Here is a 21,365-nt window from a genome sequence, read left to right as displayed (position 1 = left end):
TTTTAAAAAAATGAATGTAATATGGAGAGAAAAGATAATAAACACAAAGACAGAATGTCTAGAGATAAAAATTACAGTACCTGAAGTAAAAAAAAAAATATTCTGATGGAATCAGTAACACTAAAATTGCAGAAGTATATAACAACTTACATTAATAGAAATGAAGACAAAGGAGCGCCTGGGTAGCTCAATGGGTTAATCCTCTGCCTTCAGCTCTGGTCATGATCTCAGGGTCCTGGGATTGAGCCCCACATCAGGCTCTCTGCTCAGCAGGGAGCCTGTTCCCCCACCCCCACCTGCCTCTCTGTCTGCTTGTGATCTCTGTGTCAAATAAATAAAATCTTAAAAAAAAAAAGACAAAATAAACACTTTTATAGACACACAAAAAGATACAGAATATAGACTGTATTTACTGCCAGTAGACTGTTACGAAAAAAATGTTAAAGGAGGGGCACCTGGGTAGCTCAATCATTAAGTGTCCACCTGCAGGGGCACCTGGGTGGCTCAGTGGGTTAAAGCCTCTGCCTTCAGCTCAGGTCATGGTCCCAGGGTCCTGGGATCGAGCCCCACATCTGGCTCTCTGCTCAGCAGGAAGCCTGCTTCCCCATCCCTCTCTCTCTGCCTGCTTCTCTGCCTACTTATGATCTCTGTCAAATAAATAAATAAAATATTAAAAAAAAAAGTGTCCACCTTCAGCTCAGGTCATGATTCCAGGGTCCCTGTGATCGAGTACCATGTCAGGCTCGGAAGCTCAGTGGGAAGCTTGCTTCTCCCTTTCCCATTCCCCCTGCTTGTATTCCCGGTCTCGAATCTCTATCAGATAAATAAAACCTAAAAAAGGGCACCTGGGTGGCTCAGGGGATTGGGCTGCTGCCTTCAGCTCGGGTCATGATCTCAGGGTCCTGGGATCGAGTCCTGCATCGGGCTCTCTGCTCAGCAGGGAGCCTGCTTCCCCCTCTCTCTCTGCCTGCCTCTCTACTTGTGATCTCTCTGTGTCAAATAAATAAATAAAATCTAAAAAAAAAAAAAAAAAAAAAAGGCTTTGTAGGGGCACTTAGGTGGCTCAGTCTGTTATGTGGCTGCCTTCAGCTCAGGTCATGATCCCAAGGTCCTGGGATTGAGCCCTGTGTTGGGCTCCTTGCTCAGCAGGGAGATTGCTTCTCCCCTCTCAACCTCTCTCTCTCTCTCAAATAGGTAAAATCTTTATAAAAAACAAACAGCAGTGGTATCTATGTGTGTATCAGTTACAAAGTCCAGTTCTAACTCTCACGGTCTCTTTAGGTACATGACATAGCACTCCACGTGGCGTACTCCCTTGGTCATCACCTGCATGCAGGTTCACTGCTCCCTGGACAAAATGCTTATCAGTTTGCGTTTTGCTACCAATGAAATGGCCCCCCATTCCCCTAAGCCTGCTAATATCTTGGATGAATCCTTGCTGGTTTTCCATCTGCAAGCCAACTACATTTTGCCCAACTTTCAGTTTTGTTCAACAAAATGTCCTGCCTTTTTATACAATTACAACTTAACTATTACAGGAGTAATTTTGTTTGTCTAAGTATTTTAAAGATTCCAGATTTCAAACTTCAGGACTTCTTCCATGCTCAAAAGCTAAATGTCATGTGGCTTTACACTAAAAGCTTGATGTCTTATTTATTTGAGAGAGCCCACACATGTGTGTAGGAGCACAAATGCGGGGGCGGTGGTGGGGCTGGTGAGGCAAGGGGCAGGGCAGCAGCACAGAGAGAAGAGAGACAAGCAAACTTCCTACTGAGTGTGAAGCCTGAGGCCGGCCTTGATCCCAGGACCCTGGGTTCATGACCTGAGCTGAAGTAGACCCGTAACGGACTGAGCTACCCCGGCACCCCAAAGCTTGAATGTCTTTAATAAGGTGAACTGTGTCTCTAAACCCATTCCAAAAACAAAACAAAACCCAAAAATAAAAAAGATGGACATGAAAGTGGAAATAAATAAATCCACAACTGTAGTTGGAGATTTCCAAGACTCTTCTCTCAGTAACTAATAGAAGCAGACAAAACAATATTAAGGATATAGAAAGACTCGTTCAACACATTCAATCTGAGCTGACATTCATAAGACACGGTCCAACAGTAAGATTACAGAGTACATATGAGATAGTCGACAAGACAGACCTTATATGCTAGACCACAGAGCAAGTCTTAAGACATCTGGAAAAATGAAGATCATACAAGGTGTGTTTTCTAACCATAATGGAATTACACTAGCAACTAATAACAAAAATACCTGGAAAATCCTCAAATATGTTTAAATTAAATAGCATATGGATGAAATAAAAACTCTCAAGGGGAATTAAAAAGTATTTTTAACTGAATGAAAATAAAGACACAACTTATCAAAATTTGAAAGATACAGCTGAAGCAGTGCTTAGAGGAAAATTTACAGCACTGGATGCTTATATTTAAAAATATTTATAAAGAAAGATTCAAAATTGATCTTCTAACCTTCACCTTAAACTAGAAAACTAAGCAATTCAAACACAAAGTAAGCAAAGGAAAGATACTGTAAGAGCAGAAAACAGTGAAATAGAAAAGAGAAAAATAAAAATCAACGAAACCAAAGCTGGTTAAGAATAAGGGGGAAAAAAGGCAAACTACAAAATCCCAAATGATAATCCAAATGATAATAATCAAGACTTTAAGGTAAGGAGTATGACTAAAGTGCAAGATCACAATGGCTGGAGTTATCATAGAAATTAGCCTTGAGCAAATAGCAGTCTTCAGGTAAGCACGATAAGGAACTACAGAGCTCAACAGCCTTAATCAAATCACAAAATCTATACTGAGCATCTAGTTCATGCTTAAGATGAACCAACCAAGGCAAGAGATCTGCAGAAAGGATCTGGGGGCAAAGGCAAATAGACTTCAGTAGAACAACTGTGAGCCTTAGTGAGTTTTCTGACTATAGCTGGTCCTTGAACTGCCTGCCAGCTGCATGGTTTTTACCACCCAACACACAGTTCTACTGCAATTACCCGGGCTTTATTCCTGGTGGCTAATAAGTATGAATTCCCAAGTACCACATTCCTTTAAGAAAAGCCAGAGCTGCTGGGGATTCAGGGAAGCAGGAAAGAAAATGCCACTGAATGAGCGACCCCACAGGCTAGGTAACATGATAGTAACTTTAAACGTTATGCTGTTAAGTCTTCAGAAAAGGAACAAATTTGGGGTGCCTGGGTGGCTTAGTCGCTTAAGCATCTCCCTTTGGCTCCAGTCATGATCCCAGGTCCTGGGACAGAGCCAGTATTGGGTTCCCTGTTCAGTGGGGAGTCTGCTCCTGCCTCTCCCTCTGCCTTTCCCCCTGCTCCTGCTCTCTCAAATAAATAATTATTTAAAAAAAAGTGGGGAGGCAAATTCAACTTCCATAACTTGCCCAACATAGCACACGACCCACTTGGAAGGGGATGTAGAAAAATAAAAACTGATATTAGGATGATAGGATTCTAGGTGTTTCCTTGTTTTTCTTAGTATCTAACAGTAATCAAAAAAACCTGGAACTCTGATACATCAGGTGGCAAGTTTTTTTTTTTCCCACTTAAAAGTAAATGTATGGGGTGCCTGGGTGGCTCAGTGAGTTAAAGCCTCTGCCTTTGGCTCAGGTGATGATCCCAGAGTCCTGGGATTGAGCTCCGTATAGCGTTCTCTGCGCAGCAGGGAGCCTGCTTCTTCCTCTCTCTCTCTGCCTGCCTCTCTGCCTACTTGTGATCACTGTCTGTCAAATAAATAAATAAACAAACAAATAAATAAATAAGCAAGCAAGGAAGCAGGTAAGTAAAAATAAAAGTAAATGTAAGTAAAAATAAAAGTATATGTATGGCTGGACAGGGAGATGAATAGCCAGATAATAGATATATGTCATAATACATTTGTCCAAACCCACAGAACACCACCAAGAGTGAACCAGAAGGTAAACTACAGCCTCTGGATGATTATGATGTGTTGGTGTAGGCTTATCCTTAGTAAAGAAGGTTCCATTCTGGTGAGTGGTGTTGATAATGAGAAAGGCTGTCCATATGTGGGGGCAGGGAGTATAACAAGAAATCTCTGTCTCTTCCTCTCAATGTTATTTTAAACCTAAAATTGTTCTAAAAATTTAAGTCTAAAAATAACTAACATGAAATAGAAGTCAAAACAAAACCCCCAAAGGAACACAAATACATCTACTGCCAGGCACAGATGTTCTCTTGAAGTAGGTCTAACTTATTTTTTCATTTTTTTTTTAAAGATCTTATTTATTTGACAGACAGATATCACAAGCAGGCAGAGAGAGGGGGAAAGCAGGCTCCCCGCCAAGCAGAGAGCCCAATGCGGGGCTCGATCTCTGGACCCGGACATCATGACCCGAGACGAAGTCAGAGGCTTAACCCACTGAACCACCGAGGCGCCCCTATTTTTCATTTTTTAAAGATTTTTTTTTAAATCATTATTTAGAGAGAGGACGCCTGGATGGCTCAGTCAGTTAAGCATCTGCCTTCGGTGCAGGTCATGATCCCAGGGTCATGGGATCAAGCCCCTCACTGGGTTCCCGGCTCTGCAGGGAGCCTGCTTCTCCCTCTCCCTCTGCTTGCCTCCCTCCGCACTCTCAAATAAAATAAAATTGTATAAAAACAATATATTTAGGGGCACGTGGGTGGCTCAGTGGGTTAAGCCTCATGATCTCAGGGTCGTGGGATCAAGCCCCGCATCACTCTGCTCAGCAGGGAGGCTGTGTCCCCCTCTCTCTCTGCCTGCCTCTTTGACTGCTTGTGATCTCTCTGTGGAGTAAATAAGTAAAATTAAAACATACATAATACATATATATATATATATATATATATATACTTTTTTTAAGAGAAAGATAGTAAGAAAGAGCATGAGTGGGGGGCTGGGAGGGAGAAGCAGGCTCCCCACCCAGCACAGAGCCTGATGTGGGGCTTGACCCCAGGACCAGATCATGACCTGAGCCAAAGGCAGATGCCTAAGAGACTGAGCTGCCCAGGTGCCCCACCCAGGCACTCTTGTCCCTCTGGCTTTAGACTTCCAAGTCATCTGGACATGCAGAAAGGGATTCCCTGGTGAGGGAAGCAGAGTAGGGAGGCAGGAAACCAAGCAGGAAGGTAGCCACAAGGCCCTTCCCAAACGGAAGCTAAGCAGACTGCACCTCGTAAGTCAGACTATCCAAGTCCATTTCTGCTTTTCTTCTATTATTCCTGGCCCTCACCAAAACCTGCTTAAATGTCCCAGCCTTATTTTATAGCTAGGACCGAAGGGAAGAGTCCTGTCTCCAAGTTCTAGCTAGTGTGCTACATATACCTAAAGCAAGAATGACGAAAGGATCTAAAGTGGTAGCGGCAGCGATGATTACAAGCATCCAAGGAGGAAGGACATTTTAGAGGAGCTTAAGATTCAGCCACCTCTTACCCTACTGGATATTTCCCTCTATCAAGACTGGAAGACCAAGAAATTTTATTCCAAGTACTTTGCCTCAAGAAATAAATCCCTATATTCTATTATCTGATCATAATCCCTGATTCCTCCAATTAATGATGGCAAACCTTTATTAAGCAATTTATTAAATATAACGTACTATATTAATTCTCACAAAAGCCCCCGGAACTAGGTAACACGTTCAGAATTCCCATTTTTTAAAAGATTATTTATTTATTTATTTGACAGGGAGAGAAGTCACAAGTAGGCAGAGAGGCAGAGGCAGAGGGGAAGCAGGCTCCCCTGCTTACGGGGCTCAATCCCAGGACCCTGAGATCATGACCTGAGCCGAAGGCAAGGTGCCAATGAGGCACCCAGACACCCCGTATCCCCATTTTTAAAAAATATCTGAGAGGTGGGGGGAGAGAGAGAAGCAGTCGACTCCCCACTGAGAGGGGAGCCCTGGCTCGATCTCACAACCCTGAGATCATGACCTGAGCCGAAATCAAGAGTCAGAAGCTTAAGTGAGCCACCTAGCTGCCCCTCAGCATCCCCACCCCCCCCCCGTTTTTTTAAAACGACCTTATTCACGACAGAGACAGACAGACCACAAGCAGAGGGAGAAGGAAAAGCAGACTCCCCACTGAGCTGGGAGCCTGACGCGGGGCTCTATCCCAAAACCTGGAGATCATGACCTGAGCTAAAGGCAGATACTCAACCACCTGAGCCACCCAGGCACCCCTCCCCATTAAAAAAAAAAAAGTTTAAGTAATCTGTAACCCAAGTTGGGGCTCAAATTCACAATCCCGAGACCAAGAGTTGCATGTTCTTCCAACTGAGCCAGCCAAGCACGTCATCATCAGTATCCCCACGTTATGAAAAGAACTAAGGCCCAAAGTGGGTGACATGCCCAAAATCCCAACTAGTTATGACAGAGCTATGATCTGAACCTGACTGGACTCCAGAACCTGTCCTTCTAACTGCTTCTAAACCGTTTCCCTAACCTATGACCTCACAGGCTCTGAGCTCTCAGGTTCTCACCTCTAACATATCTATCTACTCCTCTGATCCCTACACTTTCTCCCAAGACCTCTGGCCTCGTCTAGTCTCTTCCTACCCACCATGCCCATCCAAACAAATCCAGGATCCCAAAAGAAGCCAGAACTCTTGATTTCCCTGCATCCAATCCCTTACCACTCCACAACAATCCTCTGGCAAACTCCAATCCTGAATCACCTCACTGCCATGATATGATGGACTTTGTCCATCCTGTCACTGAGTAGCTAAGTGTTTCTGGGAAGAACTCACACTCGAGAGTTGTCCTCATTTTCCTGACACCCACCTGGGGCACAGTTTCTTCAACAATCCTATTATTCCCTCAACACCATGCTCAAGTCCAACACAGGCAAAACTGAGAAATTCAAGATTGTAATTTCCCACTCAACTTTATATTCACATCTGTCCAGACCTCTTTTCTTTTAGGTTCAGAGGATATTTCCCTCTGCCTGTCCTTTACTGTACCCCCACATTCAACTCTTGGGAACACTGCTCCATTACTTACCACACGGGTCTGCTGTACCCTGAACTGTCCCCTGGCTCCCTAATGGGAACATCCTCAAGCCAATCCCATTCAAAAATAGTGCCTTGGCTTAGATCTCCCTCTAGGTGGCGTATTATGTCCTTCTTCCTTTTACTCCAGCTCTGGCAAGTTGCCAGTCCTTGAAGTCTCCACTCCCTTATTTCCCATAAAGCCTCAATCTGGCTTCTCTCCCCACTATTTCTGAAACAGCTCTTGCTAAGGTCACCAATGACGTCCTGACCGCCAAATCCAATGGATTCTTTTCAGGCCTTATCTAACTAAAACACTCTTAGGCAACTGACACCCTTAAATGCCTGCCTCAATTCCTGACATCCTTGGCTCTAATGAGCTGGCACTCTCCCAGTCTGGCCACACTGCTGCTCAGTGTTTCCTATGGTTCCAAATTCATCCCTCTGCTCTTCTTTCCTTACACCTGACCTAGACAATCTTGCTTACTCTTGAACTTTAAACCACCACCTTCGACAGACTCCTAAATCTACATCTTCCACCTAGACATCTCTTCCAAGCTTCAGATTGCAAAATATCTCCATTTGGACATCCTCTAGGAGCCTTGAAATTACCCCTCACTGCTCTTTCTCACCTCATTTCTCCCTCAAAAACTTGAAGTCCAAATTATTTTTCAGCAAATCTAAAAGACTATCAATTTAAGGTGGGAAACACACACACACATACATATATACCTTGGAACAGAAGAAAAAGGATATAATAAATACCTGCCAAACACCTCCATCTGGATGTTCCCAGGAACCTCAAACTTGTTACATCCTCAACTAAATCTATTTATCTTCCCTCCTAAACCTGCTCTTCTTCCTGTACTCTTCCAGTTGGTAGTGCCAATATCTACCTAGTCAGCCACGCCCAAAACTGTTACTTTCCTTTCCCTCTGGCATTCCACCAAAATGAGGCTCTGCTGACTTTACCTGCTAACTACTTATCAGATCTGCTCCTGTCCCCTCACTGTTGTCATCACTGTCATCGGTAATTCAGAACCTCCAAACCCCAAACCGGATTTTCTACCCCATCCCAAACCCATCCTCCTCACAACTGCAAGAAGAATCATACCTAACACAGAAATCTGGAAAAGTTGCTCTTAGACCTAAGACCCTCACAGGATTTTTAAAGATTTTATTTATTTGACAAACACAGATCACAAACAGGCAGAGAGGCAGGCAAAGAGAAAGAGGAGGAAACATACTCCCTGCTGAGCAGAGAGCCAGATGCAGGGCTCGATCCTAGGACCTGGGACCAGGACCTGAGCCAAAGGCAGAGGCTTAACCCACTGAGCCACCCAGGCACCCCCCTCAGAGGATTCTTAACAAGGCATGCAATACCCTCCAGGATCTGGCTCTTGCATATCTATTCCACCCCTGTATCCCAACATTCCCAACTCAACAACCATACCCCAATAAAACTAAGCCTTGTATAGCCCCACACATATCATGATAGTTACCTCTCCAAGGCGTAAGGCTGAAGGAATGCCCTCCCTCACCTGCCTCATCATGTTACTTCTTCCAGGAAGCCTTTCCTCTCCCTCTCCCAGACTGGGCTAGAAACATTAATCTAAGTCTTCTCAAAGATTCCCAAATAATACAATAGCTCTATAAACACTACATCCTGTTATAGTTCTCCTATCCATGGATGTGTCTCTCCAACTAGGCAGGCCAACTCAACAAAAGCAGAGACTCTATCTTACGTGTAGTGTGCAGAGCCTTCAACATAGTAGTTATCAACAATCACCAAATGGAATGAATTAGTTACATAATTCCTAATATCCGGCCCTTGGAGGAAATAAACCAACCTAAAAAGAAAAGTTTTCTCTTCTTTTTTTTTTTTTTTTTTTTAAAGATTTTATTTATTTATTTGTCAGAGAGAGAGCGAGCGAGAGCAAGCACAGGCAGACAGAGTGGCAGGCAGAGTCAGAGGGAGAAGCAGGCTCCCTGCGGAGCAAGGAGCCCGATGTGGGACTCAATCCCATGATGCTGGGATGATGACCTGTGCTGAAGGCAGCTGCTTAATCAACTGAGCCACCCAGGCGTCCCAAGTTTTCTCTTCTTTTCTCTCCTCTTCTACTAACCCCCCACCAAAAAACCCGAGAAATTTTAAGTTAGAAATACTAAGACAGGGGCACCTGGGTGGCTCAGCCTTTAAGCGTCTGCCTTCAGCTCAGGTTGTGATCCCAGGGTCGAGCTCCGAATTGGGCTCCCTGCTTGGCAGGGAGTCTGCTTCTCCCCCTCCCACTTCCCCTGCTTGTGTTCCCTCTCTCACTGTGTCTCTGTCATATAAATAAATAAAATCTTGGAAAAGAAAAAAAAAAGAAATACTAAGATAATGGGCTCCTGAATGACTCAGTTTGAAGAGCATGCGACTCTTGATGTTGAGGCCGTAAGTTTAAGTGTTTGGAGCACAGCGTAATTAGAACCTAGCACTTCCCGGGATGCCTGGGTGGCTCAGTTAGTAAAGCGGCTGCCTTTGGCTCAGGTCATGATCCGGTGTCCTTGGATTGAGTCCCGCATCAGGCTCCTTGCTCGGTAGGGAGCCTGCTTCTCCCTCTGCCTCTGCCTGACACTCTGCTCACTCGCTCTCTCCCCCTACCTCTGACAAATAAATAAATAAATTTTAAAAACAGAAAAAAAAAAAAAAAAAAAAAACCACCTATCACTTCTCTCTCTTTTTGGCATTATGGGCACCATTATGGCAGCATGGAAAGACAGCAAGAAGAGCAAGGTGCCTCTTTTTTATTTTATTTTTTTAAAGAATATATGGTTATTTTTTAAAAAGTTTTTATTTATTGGGGCGAGGGAGAGAGAGATCTCGCACGAGAGAGTGAGAGCGCATGAGAGGGGAGAGGGTCAGAGGGAGAAAGAGACCCCCACTGAGCATGAAGCCTGATGTGGGACTCCCGATCACAGGGCTCTGGGATCATGACCTGAGCTGAAGGCAGTCGCTTAATGACTGAGCCACCCAGGTGCCCGCAAGGTGGCTTTTTAAACCTTACATAAACTTAAGTATACACAGTTAACAAATCCCCAAATTACTCTCTCAATTCCAGCCTTCAGCTGGGCCTTTGGAAGCAACTGAAAGGGAGAACAAGCACCGAGATAGCAAGTTATGCTTGCTTTTTAACATACACACAGTTATTGGTTAAAAGACAAACTATGTGAATAAACGATAAGCCTCTGGTAAGATGAGAAAAATGAAAATTTTGTTCAAATTAAAGAACCAACCTTCTGTTGTTAATTTAGAGTCATCACAACTACAGAGAACTAGGCTGGACATTCCCTACAAGGTATTCTCAGAAAGTACCTGAGCTATTTGACATCCTAAGCTGCTATACCATAAACACGGAAACTGGTACACTGAGAAAAACTGGGAACAAGAACCAACCAGAGGAAGAGATGAAAGGGACTGGAGATGGACAGGAAACATGAGGCAAGCTAGGCTTTATATACCTTGGTGAAGGTCGTGGAGCCAGAGGCCATCAGAATTTGACGCACACGGTTGTGGAAGCGCTGCATTGACTCATCATCCACACGCAAGAAACACTGAGCTGTCCGCTCCTTAGTAACCTAAACCATACAGTCAAGGTTAATTTGTCTCTGATACTGCCACAGAAGCAAGGCCCAACTCTGACCCCCGCCCCCCACTCAACTCTATCCACCCAAGGCTCAATCGATAACGAAAAGGTGTAGTGTTCCTCACCCCCATGCAGCCCAGAGGTACAGGGGTGGTAATGCTGCTCCAAGTACCTTTCCAGACCGTACCTCATTCTGTAGGTTCCAGACCCCATCCTTGTGGGTGAACTCCTCATAGCTGGTGCGGCATTTAGGTAGGATGCGGCACTCAAAGCCACACATGTTGAACAGTAGGTTGGGGTTGTCCTTACTGTACACAGACACAAAGCTGTTCTCCCACTGAACTGTAGTCACTGACCGTGGCAGACGGTTCTTGATGTCCCAGAACACTGCTCGACCCCTGCTCACAGGGAACATACGGTCATGTTAGCCTCCTGGAACCTGAAGGAACCTCTCTCAGAAGGCCAGACTCACAAATATTCTAGAGAGTACACTCCTCCCACCCAGGACACAACCTCATAAATTCCCTCTAACTGTTCTCTGGGCCCCTTAGGCTGATGTCCTTCCAGCTCCCGCAGCCCCAACTTAGACTCACAAGTTGACATCATGCTTCATGAGGCGCATGCGGGCATCTCGGGGCCAGCACTTCTTGTTATTATAGCCAACGATATTCTCGTTGTTGGGGTCAGGATGCTCTGTCAGGTAACGCTGGATCAAGTCCCGAGCCTCATCTGCTGTGAACCTGTACCAGGCAAGACGCAGTGCTGAGACTGATACAACTTGGGACCCATGAGCCCTATAGCTCTGCAGATGAAGCCCACCTCCAACCCCCACCTAACGCATAGGACTTCATTCCATTTTAAAGCTTCAACCCACCATAATTCGACTAAGTTACAAGAGCTACGTCCAGAGGCTGGGCATATGCCTCAGTGCCCTGCAAGGATACAAATCCAGGCAAGCCCTCACCTAAAGAAAATGTGGATACGATCGATGTATCTACAGAAGAGACGGATGGGGTGGGCAGCCTCCGTGGCTATGTCCTGGAAACTGAGGAAGTCATTTGGCATCTGAGGGGGCCCAGCCATCTCACTGGCCCGGTGCAGTCCTAGCACCAGCAAATCCATCACCAAGCCATAGTATTGCACGATGAATGAGGCAAACTGCAGGCCTCTAATGATCCCATAGGAATTTGTATGGTTCATGTCCTAGAAAGAAAAATTTACAACTCTGAACAATTCTTTTTTTTAATTAATTAATTTGACAAACAGAGATCACAAGTAGGCAGAGAGGCAGGCAGAAGAGGGGGGAGGGAATGGAAGCAGGCTCCCCGCTGAGCAGAGAGCATGATGTGGGACTCAATCCCAGAACCCTGGGATCACGACCTGAGCTGAAGGCAAAGGCTCAACCCACTGAGACACCCAGGTGCCCCCAACTCTTAACAATTCTAAACTCATGGCCATGCCTCAAGTCTCTCTGGGGCCCATCCTCCTTGGTCCTTCCCTCATCAAATCCTACCTTAGAGAGCCAGACACACCCTCCCCAATTCCTTGATACCCTGCCCCTAAGACACACCTTATAGTTGATGACAACATTGTTCTTGGCTGTCATGTAATCAGCTATGTTGTGGTCTACAATGAGTCGCAGCAGTCTGTTAAGCAGGGTCAAGTCGATCTTTTCATACATCTTCTCAAAGCGTGATTCCAGCATGACATTGCACTCACCCTCACTTGTCTCCCACACATCCTGCAGATTATTGATGCCTGAGGAGTAGGCAAGACAGGTCTCCAGCAGGTTAGAAATTCCCTTCTAAGGCTAGTGCCTGCAGTCCCTATCACAATCCATAACCTTGTCTACTCCACTCATTCACCTGGACTGCTAAGAGTGTCAGCTTTGCTTGATTTAACATCAACGCTATTTCCCTGGCACTATGCAGCAAGAGAATAAACTAATTATACAGCCTGGATGAGAATTTTGATGCAGAACTCAATTCACTTCAAATTAACCCAATTCACCTCAATCCCCAAGGACAAAGCCAGAAAAGCTTTACCTTGGCACCACTTGTAAACAAGCAGAGGAGGTGGTTCTGTGTCAGCAGGCTTGATCCAGGGCGGGAAAAGGCGGCGCTTGTCGGCTTCATACCAAAGGTACTGGTCTAGGTAGGCATCAGTGATCTTCTCCAGCGGCTCCACGTCATATACAGGCACCAGGTGGCTGTAGAGATCCATGAACTCAATGCCCACCTGCGGGACAGGGAAGCTGGCTTACTCTGATCCACCAATCACCTGAGGCAACCCACTACCCTGGATGCCATGAATGAATAGCACAGCCAACAGCACACTTGGGGACTAGCTTACTCACTTCTTTAAAGGCTCTCTGTGTGAGGAGGTGACGCTTGATGCGGGACAATGCCTCGTGGGGGTTGTCATAGGCTTGCTCGATCAGACCTAGCTCCTCTCTCTGAGACTGGTTTAACCGAGACTTCACACTGACAAGGAAACAGGTAAGATGAATGGGAAAACAAGAGGAAGCCAAACCCAGAAAGGACTGAGGCTAAACAGCCTTCCTTTGGGCTATGACAATGACGCTGATCTCCCTGCTCTCACCTTCCCGAAGGAATCCACCTACTCCCCCCCTCACCTGTAAGCTTCCTTGAGCCGCTCCAACGCCAAGATGAGCAACTTGGTGTCATGCTTGTAGGAGAGTGGGGGGAATGGGATGGGTGAGAACCTCCGGCTCTCCAACCAATGCACAGTGGTGGTATACACTGCCACCGCTTCCTCTGCTGTGATGTATGGCCCATCCTGTGAGACAGACATGATAATCAGCCTCCCACCATAGCCTAATCCCTATGGACAAGGCACGGTCCCAACTCTGCAATCTATCCCTCTGCCCACTCCCCACAGTCTAACCTAAGCTGCCTAACCTTCAGGTAGTTGTGCTGTCGCTCCTGTTCTGCCTTCAGATAGAGCCGAGTGAGGCGGCCCAAGTTCTTTTTGCAAACAGTCTTGTCCACAGTAGCTCCACGGCGGATCCGTTCTCGGTTGTAGTGGGCAGTGTTGGTCCACCAATCAGCCTTGGCCTTCACATATCGAAGGATCATATTCTCTATAGGTGTTGGCAGCCCAGGTACCTGAAAGTACAAAAGGCACAATGAAAAAGTGATAGCAACCACACAGCTCCCAAAGAGAGCCCAGGAGTACTAATCCCACCCCCAGGAAGATGATGTCCATGCCTTCCCCGAGTTGAGGTGACACCCACCTTCCAGGGAATGTTAGCTTTCCAGCAGCGCCAGGCTTCACTGAGATGCTGCAGGATCGTCCGGGCCTTATTCTGTTTGATTCCCTCAGGCATCATGTCCAGAATGTCATGCATCACAGCTGCCCGAAGCTCAAGGTCAAAATGCGACTCCACTCGCTGCTTTGTAACAGTCTTTGCCACCCCCTTAGAGTGTCGACCTAGGAGTAAAGTTGATTAAAAGCAAGATTCATTGCTTTTAATCGGTCTCTACCATCACGCGCCCTCATCAACCACAGTTACACTGAAATGAAAAAGTATAAACAGTGTCCACACACCTGACACATGCAAAAAAGACAAGTTATTTCAAGACATTCACAACTATGCTTCCAAGAAATTTCCATCCTACAAATGTAAATGTCCTCAAGGTCCCAGAAAGAAGCCCAAGAAACCAAATACTAGGTCAGAATCACTGGAGAATGGGACCTCTTAGAGGCACTCAAGCAGGAAGGGATTCTCAAACAGGGGGATACAAAGGGAACGTATGATCTACCTGTGAAGCGACAATAAAACACAAGCGGACACAGAGAAAACCACTCACCTTCGAACTGTCGGGCCAGGAGGTTGCCCAGCCACCGCTCCAGCAAAGGGGTGATGCCACGCATGAAAAACAGCCAGACCCTCCAGCCAGCAGCCCAGAAGCCACAGCCAGGGCCCTTCCCTACAGGGCCCTATGGTCCCAAGCAGAAATCAAGAACGTAAGTTAGCAATTCATTTAGGGAACCATCGAAAACCACACATAGGTGGGATCAAGAGGAACACATCTTAGACAGCAGAGTGAAAAAGAGGCAAACTCTGGGACCTCAACATCTGAAATATAGTAAATGAAAAATTCTAAGGCAAAAACCAGTAACTCAGATTCTCTCTTTAAAGGCAGCTTTGGGGATGCCTGGGTGGCTCAGTCAGTTAAGCATCTGCCTGCAGCTAAGGTCATAATTCCAGGATCCTGGGATCGGGTCCTGAATCGGGCTCACAGCTCACAGGGAGTCTGCTTCTCTCTCTGCCTGCCACTCTCCCTGCTTGCACGTACGCACTTGCTCTCTGGCAAATAAATAAAATCTTTAAAAAAGGGGGGGAGGAGACAGCTTTGAGGGAAGTGTTATAATTCATAAGGTGAGGGCAAATAGCAACAGACTAAGAGCCTCTAACTCAGTCCCAGTTAAAAGCCCTGACTAGACCTAAAAATTAAACTAGATCTGAAACTCAGGGTCCTGAGATGGAGTCCTCCATCAGGCTCCACCCTAGTGTGAAGCCTGCTTAAGATTCTCTTCCTGTCCCACTACCCCACTACCCCACCCCCTCACTGCCTGCCATGAGTGAATGAATGAATAAAGGAACTGGATAGAGAAAGTGGGAGTATGAGGGCAGGGTCCCACCGTGTTGAAGCGGTAATAGATGAGATGCTTCAGGTCCTTGCACATGCGAATCTGCCGCATCAGCTTGTATTTGTACCGGTACATGCCCGTCAGCTGCCCCACGTGAGCAAAGATATACTGCAAGCCATCTGCCAGCTGCAACACAACGACCCCATTGGGCTTTAAGCTAGAGCCAGCTCCACGATTAGCTCAGGCTTCTTTCAGCTTCCCTACCAGGGGCAGGGATCAGGGCTACCTGGCCTCACCTGGAAGGCATCCACATTGCCCAATCGATACTGCACGTGACTATCCACCACCAGCTTGGTTAAACGCAGAACTTCTCGGCACAGATGGAACGCATTTCCGAAACGAGATTTCTTTCTTTCCTGGAGAAGGTGCCAGGAATAGAAAAAAACATTAATCAGCAATGGTCCCCACTGGAGGGATGCCTTCAAAAGAGCAAAACCGGTCCACCCCTCAAGAAGATCCCTGAGACACAATGCACACACCTTGGTGGTGAGGGTCTTAACAGGTTTAAGGTTGAAGTTATAATCCAGGTGCAGATAGTTGAGGTTTTTCCGGTGAATGAGAAGGTTGAGCATGTTGTAGCCCTGGCGGCACACCTGCAGCCCCACCTCCACCCAGTCCAGCTTCGTGGACTGGAAGAATTTGGTGGCTTTGAAGGAGCGAAACAGGTACCTGGAGTGGAAATAAACAGGAGAGGAAGAGTTAGCTTCCTGGTTAACTCTGGAACAAAAGAAGTCTGGACAATGACCCTCAGGCGCCCTACCTCTTCTTTTGGGCTTTAGGAGGCCGGTGCTTCAGAGCGTTCAGCACATAGTACTTCAGCAGTTTCTGGTAGGAGACTCTCACTTTCACAGGCTGTCCGGCAGGACAATGCTCCCGATACCTGGGAAAAACAATCCAACCAGAGCTAGCCTGTGGGGAAGGCTGTATGCCCACCCAGTTGGGATCTTTTCTCCTATACATCTACTACCATCCCCCAGGCAGTCTTACCAGTTCTTGACAAGAGGGATGTCCAGGGCGCGGCGGGTGCGACCAGAGCGTAAGTTGAAAGGCCGAGGGGCCCAGAGCAGAGCAATACCATTGGCTGTATTGTCTGTGTAGAGGGGTGTGTCTTTCAGGAAGGGCTCCACAAACTCTGGGAGCTCAAACTCCTCATCATCATCAGGCAACGGTTCCTGGCTCTGAAAGAAGAACCCCCAAGGGTTCAGCTCCCATTGAACTGGGCAGAGAGTTGGGATGACAGGGAAACTCTCTGGGGCCAAGCACAATGGCTCCATCTACCATGGAAACTGTGCTGCCAGACAAGAGAAGCCCCGAAGGGCCAGGACAAAAGGGGCCAAGGGAACAGAGAACAAGTCAGGACCAACCAGGAACGCAAGCATCATTCCTCACACCCCATTGGCTCACCACCAAAGGTCTCCCAAAGGAGCCCCAATACCTTAAATAAACACAAAAACTATGCTAGAATAAGGAGGTCTGTTACGAACACTATGGAGCATGGGTAAACATCAAAAACATTACTCCAAGTGTAAAAGGCCAATCACAAAAGACTACATACTGCAAGATCCCATTGATATAAAATCTCCAGAATAGGCAAATCTACAGATTTGCCTCCCAAGGAAGAGAGGTTTGAGGGAAACAGAGTGACTGCTAATGGTATGGGGATTTCTGGGACGAAGAATAGGTTTGAAAATTGCCTCTGGGAATGGCTGAACTACTTCATGAACAAACTAAAAACCACTGAATTGTACACTTAAAATGAGTAAGTTTTATGTGTATATGAACTGTATTTCAATAAAAGGAGTGGAAGAAACCCAAAATGCAAACAGACCAGAATATACTACATATAATGTCCCAATCATAGAAACCCAGATTATACCAATAACTTAGTTTGAGCCAAGTGCTGAACTGTCAAATTAGCTTAAAGCTCAAGGGGACTGGGACGCCTGCATGGCTCAATCATTATGCATCTGCTTTCGCCTCAGGTCATGATCCCAGGGTTCTGGCATCAAGCCCTGCATCAGACTCCCTGCTTGGCGGGAAGCCTGCTTCTCCTTCTTCCACTCCCTCTGCTTGTGTTCCCTCTCTTGCTGTGTCTCTGTCAAATAAATAAATAAAATCTTAAAAAAAGAAAAGCTCAAGGGGAACACTAAACAGGATGACAAACATGTCTCCCTTAGTTGAATTTTTATCTAGTAACACTTCAGCCACAGTCAGGAAATTTCTCTTCAAAGTGCTAAGGTCAGGGATGCCTGTATGGCTCAGTTGGTTAAGCATCTGCCTTTTGCTCAGATCATGATCCCAGGGATCCTGGGATCGAGTCCCACATCAGGTTCCTTGCCCATCAGGAACCTGCTTCCCCTGCTTCTGCTCTGTCTCTGACAAATAAATAAATAAAATCTTTTTAAAAAAATCTTAAAAAAAAAAAAAAAAGAAGAAGAACAACAGCAACTAAGGTCAAACATTCCCTCTTCTCACCTTGACAGAGTGCCTGTGAGAAATTGGGTTGATCAAAGGATCAAAGTAGAAAGCTGGGAGATCAGGATCCTCAGTTTTGATGAACACAACATTAGGAGTGTGGTACCTAAAATGAAAGAAGAGTAAGCAAGCTCAGGTTCTCCAGCCCTGGCCCAACCCTCTCCTTCCCCCCACCACTGCTTCAGCTCTCACCAGGTGAGGTGGACATGGTGTGGAAGGTTGTTATATAGGTAAGGAAAAGCAATCTTGTATTCAGTGCGGATAGGCTGCCGGATGATGATCTTGTTAATATCGTTGAATTCATTCCAATCTTCATCCCTAAGGCACCAAATAAAACATGAGCAGACTAACTGGGGAATTTGGAAACTACAACAGGATCAAAGTTAGATTTTATCCAACCCAAGGTGCCTATAATCCCTAGTATCTCCAACTTACTGGAGATTGATGTCTCGAACAAGAGGTTCAAATTTGGGGCCTCCAGGAATAGCCATATTGAGTGCTTTGGAGGTAAAGAAGGCCTTCAGATCAAACAGATAGAAGTAGTTATCATCTACCAAGTCTGTCAGGAGCTGATTGGCCAGGCGGTAGAGCGTAGACATCATGGGCAGTGTGAACTGCCAGCGCTGGTAAGTAGAGCCATTCACATACCTAGGAAAAAAACATAGACCTATGTCAAGAAGAATACCTAGCCAAGCCATTCTACCCATTGCTCACCCAGGACTCCTGGATTTTCAAAAGTCTCACAGGAACAGAAACTCCAACCACCACTCACTTCCGGCTGTCCCTCAATGGTTGGTGGTCATAGAACCAGTCCAACACAGGGGCATCCTCCTCAGGGTCCAGCTCTAACTGAATGGCCTCCAGTGGTTCAACATCTAGGATGTTGTCAGCGTAGTCCAAAGGTGGCTCCTCATCATCAAAAGGGGGGAAACGCATCCTCTTGAAATGCCTCCTGTCTCTTTTTTCTCGACGCATCATAATCCACATTGACCTAAAAGTCAGTAATGTCACACTATGGTTTCCACCACTGCCCCCAATCATCAGAGCCACCGCCGCCGTCACCACCGCCACCGCCACCACCACGACTACCATCACCAGTGCCAACAACAGCAACAACCACATTCCAGCCCCTCGTACCCCCACTGAGAGATGTAGACAGGTTCAATGACCCAGGGAATCTCATTGACAAAAGAAATGGCTCCAGTGATGTGGTACAGCACAGGCACATCCCGAATCTGCTCCCAAGGCATAGGCATGTTCTCCAGGAGTTTGAGGACTGCATGGGGCATATACTTGAGGGCACTGCAACATCAGGGAGAGAGAGGATATAAATGACAAGGTGTTCTGCTACCTGTACCGCAGAGAAGCCACATGGTTATCACAGTACAGCATTCCATAGGAAAGCTTGCCTTACAGTCCAAACTCTCAAATGTAGCACACAGGCCCTCCCTGACCAAGAACCCTGTTCCCCCGCCTCCAATTGTGCCACTCTTGCTCAAACTTCACAGTCCACAATATTGGGTTTCTGTCCCTTTATATCAATAGGTGTCCCTCTAAAAACAGCTTTTGGACTATTTACTCTCTGTACCTTCCCATAAATAATAAAATACTTATATTTTATCGTAACCATCTTTCTCATGTCTCATGCCACTAAACCATAAGATCCAGAAAGGCCATTATTTTCTATTCACTGCTCTATCCCTAGCCCCTAGCACAGTTCTCAAAAACCATTTTTTTTTTTTAATAAATAAACAAAACATCTTTGGCTATCTTTTTAAAATAGCTATCTCAGACCAGTTTATTAAGTGGCTAACATTTTTACATCCAAATGGAAAAAAGATTTGCTAAGGCACTTATACCTGTATTCACTCAGCTTGGGGCCACAGAAAAACAAGAGTATAGAGGCCTCAGGAGTTAAAATATCCTGAACCTCAGAATTCTGCTCACTGAGGAGTTACAGGTAACAAGAATGTAGTGTCCTCTTATGGATTTCAATCCAAAGATAGGGACATCTTATCATAGCTTCAACAAGATAAATTAGTACCAGGTCAAGAAAAAAAATTAAGGCAATCAAGAGAGTAACTGAGTATCTGGAAATATCACAGAATCCTAGTTTCTTCTCTTCTCCTCTAACCACCAAGATGGGCTGTCATAGAGGATTCTTGTCGCAAAATGATAGGGCAACTATCCAGGATAGCAACCTACGGGACAGGGAAAAGGGGAAAGGGCCATACTCCAAATTCCAAGAGACTGCTTACCCCAAGTAGACCCTTTTGTCATGGCGAAACTTCCTGTTGGTCATGTCTCCATGGTCTCGAATGATCTTCCTAACATGTTCTGGGGGCATGTCTTCCTTCTGAGCATCCACAAATCCAAACTTCCGTTTTTCCGCATAGCGCTTGGCCTGTAATTGCTGCCATTTTCGGGCTACAAAGACACCTCAGTTTAAACAACCGCACACCCTTACCCTAATCATCCCCACCTCTCACCCCAGGGTAAGCCCCTGTCAGGATGTAGGAGTTAGGGGTGGGCATAACTGGAGCACTCCTTGACAATTCTCTTATCTCATTCTGCTTTACTTTTTCTTTTATCACATTTAAGCAATTTTGTTATAGATCCTTAAGTTTTTTGTCTACCTCCCTCACTGCAACTCCACCCACCAGGGCAGGGTTTGGGTTTTCTTTTTTCCATTGCAATTGTGTCCCCGTGGCTTGGATCAGTGGCTGCAAATAACAGACATCTTTAAACACTTAATTAGATGAGAAAATAAACGGGGCTATAAGTGAGCGGGCAGCTAATGCTCTGAACCTTGCCAAAACGGGGAAAGGCAAACCCGCTGCGCGCAGGCGCACACCCGCCCTAAGCCTCAGGGCCCGCAGGAGCCGCTCCCGCACGCGTTCTTCACCTTTCTCTTGCAGCTTCTCCTCCGACATGTAATCTGGCAATGGCGCTAGAGGGCCGGGCACCGGGTTGCCCGGCCCTCGGTAAGGAAATACTCCGGCCATTCCCGGAGAATCTAGGAGACAGAGAAAGAAAAAATGTAACGAGCAATCGGGCCCGAGCCCAGGAGGAACACATCGACACCCCGGGCCTGCAGTCCTGCTTTGCTCAGAGTTCTCCCAGCCCGGCCCATCCCAACCTTCCGGTTATCCAGCCCGACCCCATCACGCTTCCTGCAGCCCAGCTCTTAAAGCCCGCAACGCACCCCCACAGGCCCTCTCAGAGACCGCAGCTTTCTTCGCAAAGCAATGGCGGCAGACCTACGTCCGCTGCGCGTTCCCAACGCCGGGAAGTACGCAACTCTCGTTCAGCAGCTCATCCAGTAGGAGCCCGGGTGCTCAGACGGATTAGAGAACTCACCAGTCAGACTTGCAGATAGGACCAGAGAGGGCGGGCCCATAGGCGGAAAGCCAGGAACGCAAGAAGGTGGGGTCCGGGAGCGCAAGCCCCGCCTGCCGCCTTTTTCTGGTTTCCTTGGGGACCGGTAGTAGGTGTTCCCCTGCCGTACCGTCAGCGATTGGGGGCCATCAGACTATCACAGACCTTATTTTTGGAAAAATAAATTTGTTAACATCTGCATTTTACATTGTGTGTA

At 46.4% G+C, this 21,365-nt stretch overlaps 1 protein-coding gene across 1 annotated transcript in view; it reads right to left on the bottom strand.

The window, feature by feature from the left end:
* PRPF8 (pre-mRNA processing factor 8) overlaps positions 1 to 21,163 on the bottom strand; it is a 35,229-nt gene extending 14,066 nt beyond the window's left edge. Inside the window, exons 1-24 of the mRNA XM_082706990.1 lie at positions 20,976 to 21,163; positions 20,676 to 20,786; positions 20,029 to 20,197; positions 18,908 to 19,072; positions 18,543 to 18,761; positions 18,206 to 18,418; positions 17,963 to 18,088; positions 17,771 to 17,876; positions 16,283 to 16,473; positions 16,056 to 16,175; positions 15,775 to 15,964; positions 15,532 to 15,651; positions 15,287 to 15,421; positions 14,452 to 14,581; positions 13,875 to 14,071; positions 13,540 to 13,746; positions 13,254 to 13,417; positions 12,975 to 13,101; positions 12,664 to 12,856; positions 12,189 to 12,376; positions 11,583 to 11,821; positions 11,212 to 11,358; positions 10,806 to 11,016; positions 10,494 to 10,610 (exon numbers count right to left, since the gene is read on the bottom strand). Coding sequence (XP_082563116.1) covers positions 10,494 to 10,610; positions 10,806 to 11,016; positions 11,212 to 11,358; positions 11,583 to 11,821; positions 12,189 to 12,376; positions 12,664 to 12,856; positions 12,975 to 13,101; positions 13,254 to 13,417; positions 13,540 to 13,746; positions 13,875 to 14,071; positions 14,452 to 14,581; positions 15,287 to 15,421; positions 15,532 to 15,651; positions 15,775 to 15,964; positions 16,056 to 16,175; positions 16,283 to 16,473; positions 17,771 to 17,876; positions 17,963 to 18,088; positions 18,206 to 18,418; positions 18,543 to 18,761; positions 18,908 to 19,072; positions 20,029 to 20,197; positions 20,676 to 20,775 — 3,774 coding nt within the window. The 5' untranslated portion in view covers positions 20,776 to 20,786; positions 20,976 to 21,163. The remainder of the gene's footprint in view (positions 1 to 10,493; positions 10,611 to 10,805; positions 11,017 to 11,211; positions 11,359 to 11,582; positions 11,822 to 12,188; positions 12,377 to 12,663; positions 12,857 to 12,974; positions 13,102 to 13,253; positions 13,418 to 13,539; positions 13,747 to 13,874; positions 14,072 to 14,451; positions 14,582 to 15,286; positions 15,422 to 15,531; positions 15,652 to 15,774; positions 15,965 to 16,055; positions 16,176 to 16,282; positions 16,474 to 17,770; positions 17,877 to 17,962; positions 18,089 to 18,205; positions 18,419 to 18,542; positions 18,762 to 18,907; positions 19,073 to 20,028; positions 20,198 to 20,675; positions 20,787 to 20,975) is intronic.
* Between the last annotated feature and the right edge of the window lie 202 nt (positions 21,164 to 21,365).

This window comes from Mustela nivalis (genome assembly GCF_964662115.1).
Source record: "Mustela nivalis genome assembly, chromosome: 17".
NCBI lineage: Eukaryota > Metazoa > Chordata > Mammalia > Carnivora > Mustelidae > Mustela > Mustela nivalis.
Note: the sequence above shows the minus strand (reverse complement) of the source record. Positions and strands in the feature narration are given on the sequence as shown.